The 5,443-nt window shown below is 32.1% G+C and overlaps 1 protein-coding gene across 1 annotated transcript; it reads right to left on the bottom strand.

Moving 5' to 3' along the window:
• Positions 1-340: 340 nt before the first annotated feature.
• Positions 341-2,760, bottom strand: LOC143607368 (transcription factor bHLH106-like). Its single transcript, XM_077082840.1, has 2 exons — positions 2,307-2,760; positions 341-763 (listed from the first exon to the last, which is right to left on the bottom strand). The coding sequence occupies exons 1-2, from the start codon at positions 2,631-2,633 to the stop codon at positions 341-343; spliced, it is 750 nt and encodes a 249-aa protein (XP_076938955.1). The 5' UTR covers positions 2,634-2,760.
• Between the last annotated feature and the right edge of the window lie 2,683 nt (positions 2,761-5,443).

Raw genomic sequence — 5,443 nt, forward strand, 5'->3', positions numbered from 1 at the left:
AAAATATTTTCGAACTTAAATACGTATCATCAAACAGGCCCATTGGGCCCAAAGCCCAATCCACAAATTTTCATCAAATGACAACATTATCTAGTATAAGCATCTTAAATATTAAAAAAAGGTATTTCACTCTTTGCATAACATACAAGATACACTCAAAAACATCATAAAACCCCTCTTGCAAACATTTAACACCACTTCAAAAAGAAAATCTCTACTTGAGATTCTTGATCAACAAATATGTAACCTTATTCATTTTAACACCACAAACATAGAAAACTATATACAGACTTCAACTTTTACCAGAGAAAAAGCACACGAAACTAAAGTCGTGCTCGGGTCAAAGACAGTACCTCCTCCTCTTGTTAGGAAGCATTGTTCTTGGGGAGTAATCAAACGATATCGACCCTTTTTCTATAACAGAATTTAGTGCTTCGCGCACCGAACTAAGTAGATTTTCATCTGCAGTGAAATCGAAAACAATCTTCATATGGTCTCCAAGAGTTGAGAATTCTGCCCTTTCAATGTTGACTTTGAGGTCACTAAGAGCTCGTCTTATATCGGTCAGGAGCTCGGGCCGGTGCTTGCAACATACAGATGCATGAAAAGTCAAAGCTCCGTTGACTGCAACGTGATCAACTTTTTCAATTTTGATTTCTTCGATGTCTTCTGGCATGAGTAGACCTAAACTGGCTTGTTTTGCGTTTATTTGAAGTTGTTTTACTTGGCGGATAACTTCGGCGAGTAGCGTGGCTTTGTCCATCTATTAAATAAACATAAAATCTTAGTGTACATTTTAAAAGAATGCATAGTCTTACATTAAAGTCAAACTGGCCAGGTTTTAGCTACATAATTAAATTATGATACTGAAGGTAGCAAAACTCATCTGATTTTAGTTCAAAATAAAATATGTTTGTCCTCAAAAGTCAACTTAGACCTCCTTTCCTTATATGATTATTTACAAATATTCAGGTACCAAGTGTGTTAAACTTAGGCCATAGGTATACTCTAACCCATTTTAACTTCACATAATCATAACATCACTTATTTTTCTCTTTTTCATTTCATCTCACCCAAGAAAATGGTTTAATTATTTTAGCTTCATCTCACTCCTATTAATTGTTAATTTAATATATTGTTTTTTGTTTTATAACCCGTTTAAAGCATAATCCAAGGGCCCTTTTTAACAATTTAACACAAGTGAAGAGTAGTTTAATCCATCGTTACGTGTCATGTTATTTTAACTTATGTTAAGGTTAGAGTATACCCCATAACCTTAGGTTGCTTCTTTGACTTAATGAGCATTTTGAATTGTATTACACAAATAAATTATAATGTTAACTATTTTTATGATATTAAAGTTGACCGTATATTTTATTACAGTAATTGTTATATACAAGATTTTATCATTGACGCCCAAATATTAAAAAACTAAAGAAAGCAACCCCTCCATTACTTGTCATGTTGTAAACCATGGTAGTAATCAACTCTAATTTTCTAACTAAAAATCTGTTAAAAAAAAGAGATGTCACAATTTTCACAAGACAAAAACACTGAAAGGGAACTCTATGTTTATAAAAGGAGATCAACATCACTGGTTTCCGCCACCATTTAATTTTTAATGTGTTATGAAAATGACAAAAGTGTAAGCAATGGAGCAAGTCAAACAGATGAGAAAAACATTGAAAATGACAGGTAAGTAGTTCTAAACTTCTAATTAACAAATAGGTTCCACCAATTAACTTAAGTTCTTGGTTTTTAGTTGCTATGCTAGATTCAATCACTTAAAAATCATATCTTCACAAAAAGTCAACCTTGATGATCTCCCATGGTTGTTATAGAGTCCGAGTCAAAACTACATAAACACGGTTGACTTTCATCTTTTAGATGATTAATTATAAATTTATAACTTGTATGACTAACCAAAGTTTTCAATAAAACTTTCAATCATGTGTAGTGCACATATATATGTGTTTGATCAAATTTTCGTATTAAACCTAACTTCTTGTATTCATATATATTCCAAAAATGGATATAAGTTCATGTATTCAAAGAATCCAAATATGAAGTAGCACATTGTAACAGAATTAAGCATATGACATAGCTTATGTACTATGCAAAAATCTCTTTCTCCGGAATGTTTCACTATCGAATCCATTTGAAAGATCAAAATATGACCAAATAAGTCGCAATTTTGAAGGTAAAAACAAACACAATTACACAAACACAAAAACTATAGCAGAAACATGGTGTTAAAACAACATTTATGATCAAATTACAATATAGAAAAGGGATCGTAGCCAAACCTTATCGGTGCAGGGTACAAGACCACGAAGCGTGTCAAGATGCCTATTAATCCTCTCCCTTCTCCTTCTTTCAGCCTCATTATGACTCTTCAAAGCAGCCAAAGCTTTCTCATCAGACATTATTCCAACTCTCTTTCCAGCCACTTTACTTTGAGCCTTAACAAGCTCATTCTTCTCATCATCCAACACCAAAGCTTGAGAGGACTTCATCAACAACCCATCATCATTTCCACAACCCCCACTAAAGCCATCTAAACCCATCAAAGATCCATCATCCCCAATGGATCCCAAGTCCATAAACTCATGATTCCAATCATAAAAATCCATTCTTGAGAATACCCTTTATAGCTAGCTATACGTATATTCTTTATTGTACTAAGTGTATGTGTGTGTGATTGTGAGCAACAAACAGAAATGAAGTAACAAAAGGCGGTGATCAACGATCTAAGGATCGAGACCAGGCGGACGGATGGTGGTGCAAACCAAAAAGTAACCATAAATCTAATGAGTTTATTAATCAAGAGAGATGAAGGTGATTCAGTTTTTGAATTTGTGATCATATTTTCTTCCATTAGATGGTAAAAGACAAGATGGTTTGATTATAGAGGATCTTATTGAGAAAACATCCACATTTTCTTCTTGATGGTCTTGAAGTTGAGCATTTCGATGAGTTGAGTTGAATTTAATTGAATTCAATTATATCGAGATGATGATGAATATAGAAAGATGGATTCAAGAATCTAAAATTGGAGGGTGTGTTAGGAAAGAGACAAAGGTGACAGGTGTGTGTGAAATGATATCAGGGAAGCACACAAATCTTATTGCTTCTTTGGCTTTATATGATGCAGCCTGACACCAAGTCAAAAGCCGCCCAAGTTGCTTACTAGCTAAACAGACATTTCAACCAGTTAGAGGTGTAAGCTGAGCCCATGTCATATTATTTTTTTATTTGGTGAGTGTTTGGCAGATGGTTTCTAGCTAGACAGGTATTTATATACCCAAAAATGTCAAATGGAACGTCACAATGAAGATTTATTGTTGTCTACTGGTCTTTACACCTTGTTGAATTTTTAAGGATCATTAGTTTTGTTTAATCGTATGGTGTAAACGGAACGAACGTTTTGTGAATCATTGGCGAATTATTGAATCGAATGAGAAATATTTTCATGGGTGTCGCTAATTTTCGATCTTTGGATGTTTATTGTTTGATTATAGAGTTTATGGTTCGGATTACACTATGTAATGTAAAAGATTATATCAAGTCCATTAGAAAATAACTACTTAGAAATTTTTTAATAGAAATACAATTTCCTTACAATTTTTATGTACGAGTTTTCAGCTTCGGAAAAATTCTGTTAAATTATATATCCATAAGCGAGTCCCTTTTAATCTAACAAATACAATCATCGCTTAACTATTCATGACAAACCCAATTACGTAAACTGATTTCACACACTTAAATCTTAATCGCAGAAAAATATACCTAATACGAGTAGTTACGGCCGATAAACTAAGGATTACTTCAATAGAAGATACACTATCGTAAATGCGAAATGTTTCTTTGTCTTCGCCATCAATCTTACAAGCGTACATATATCATTTAAGTTGACAATTTATTTATTAACTTTTGATTTGGAATATCTAGCACCGTGTTACAACAATCAAACTCATAACAAAAGTGGTATGTGATATTTGTCCGTTGCCATGTCTGTCTAGGTTAAGGTAACTGTCATCCACCATTTGAATTTCATATTGTTTTATTGAAAAAAGTTGATATCCTTAAATAAATGAATCAAAACCTTATAATATAACATTTTTTTTGTTGTAGCCTGGTCAAATTAATCAACAACAATGCATTCAATAAATTAAACTTTTTTCTTTGAACACATTGCGACGATATATTTGTGACCTCGAAATGTGAATATAAAAATCTGGTTTTGTTTTGTTTTGTTTATATATTTCCATAAACCATAGTTTCATCTTCTTCCAAGTTTCAAACAAGTTTATATAAATAACTAATTAACACTTCATATATAGTCTAAACACGAAGCAATCATTCAAACAACTAATATAACTTTAATTGTCAATTCAATTTGAACATGAACAATCAAGAAATCAACATGGAAATAACCAACCTAACATGTATCATTCAAACTATCATTAAATCATGACATTAAGTTAACTTTGAATGTGAAAAATAATACCACAAAAAGTATTGGACTAGATTATTAGATTAGTGTTAGCTGTTATTAGTATGAGTCCATGAGCCCACGTTAGATTTCTAGGATTTTGTCATGATTATTATATAAATTATTAAGTATAACAACCTTAATCAATAAATAATCCAACCTTAACCATTATCTTACACGATATCAGAGCCATCCAGTCTCTCTATCACTCCCACCAATCCACTCACAAACAAATTCAAGTCGTCACCACCATGTTCGATAGGCACAGTTTGTCAAACATAGCTAGTGTGCCTATCCTTAGAAGCTCTATCATTTAGAAGTTGTTTATGAGTTTTTAGTTTTTCACCTAAATTTTCACTCAGAATTTTTGTGATCTGATTAAATTTAATGTTGGTTGTTTGTAGAAGAAGTGAATAGCGAGTCTAACATTTTCACCCGTTTATTATTATTGTTATTATTATATTTTAATTTTTATTTATTTATGTAGTTTTCTTGTACCCTGCCTAGTTGATCAAGTTCACTATAAAGCATAAAAGAAAAGGCTTACGATATTTTCTTCTTCTACTCTCAATCAAAGACTATGATCGATCTCGTGTTAGTTTCATGCCACTTCGCCTTCCTTAGTTCGATTTTGCACCATCATTTTCAACATGTACAAGTTTTTCTATTTTTTTTAATCTAGAAGTCTACTATGTGGTGCTTCATTTTCTATTATGCACCTTCATTTTCAACTATGGTCTAATTATTACATTTGGCAACAGTCATTGTAACGTCACCTTTATAGTAGTATTAATTTGGTTTTCTGAAATAACGTTTGAGGTTACTTGTAAGCTAGTAGTATTAATTTAGTCCAAATTCAAGCGTTGATTTATATTTGAAAATTTATGGTTGAGAACGTCTATACTCACCACAAACGTAACTGTTATTTTATTTTATTATAAACAAAAA

This window comes from Bidens hawaiensis, unplaced genomic scaffold (assembly GCF_021521415.1).
Source record: "Bidens hawaiensis isolate Kalapana, Puna unplaced genomic scaffold, B.hawaiensis_p1.1 tig00081608_1, whole genome shotgun sequence".
Lineage (NCBI taxonomy): Eukaryota > Viridiplantae > Streptophyta > Magnoliopsida > Asterales > Asteraceae > Bidens > Bidens hawaiensis.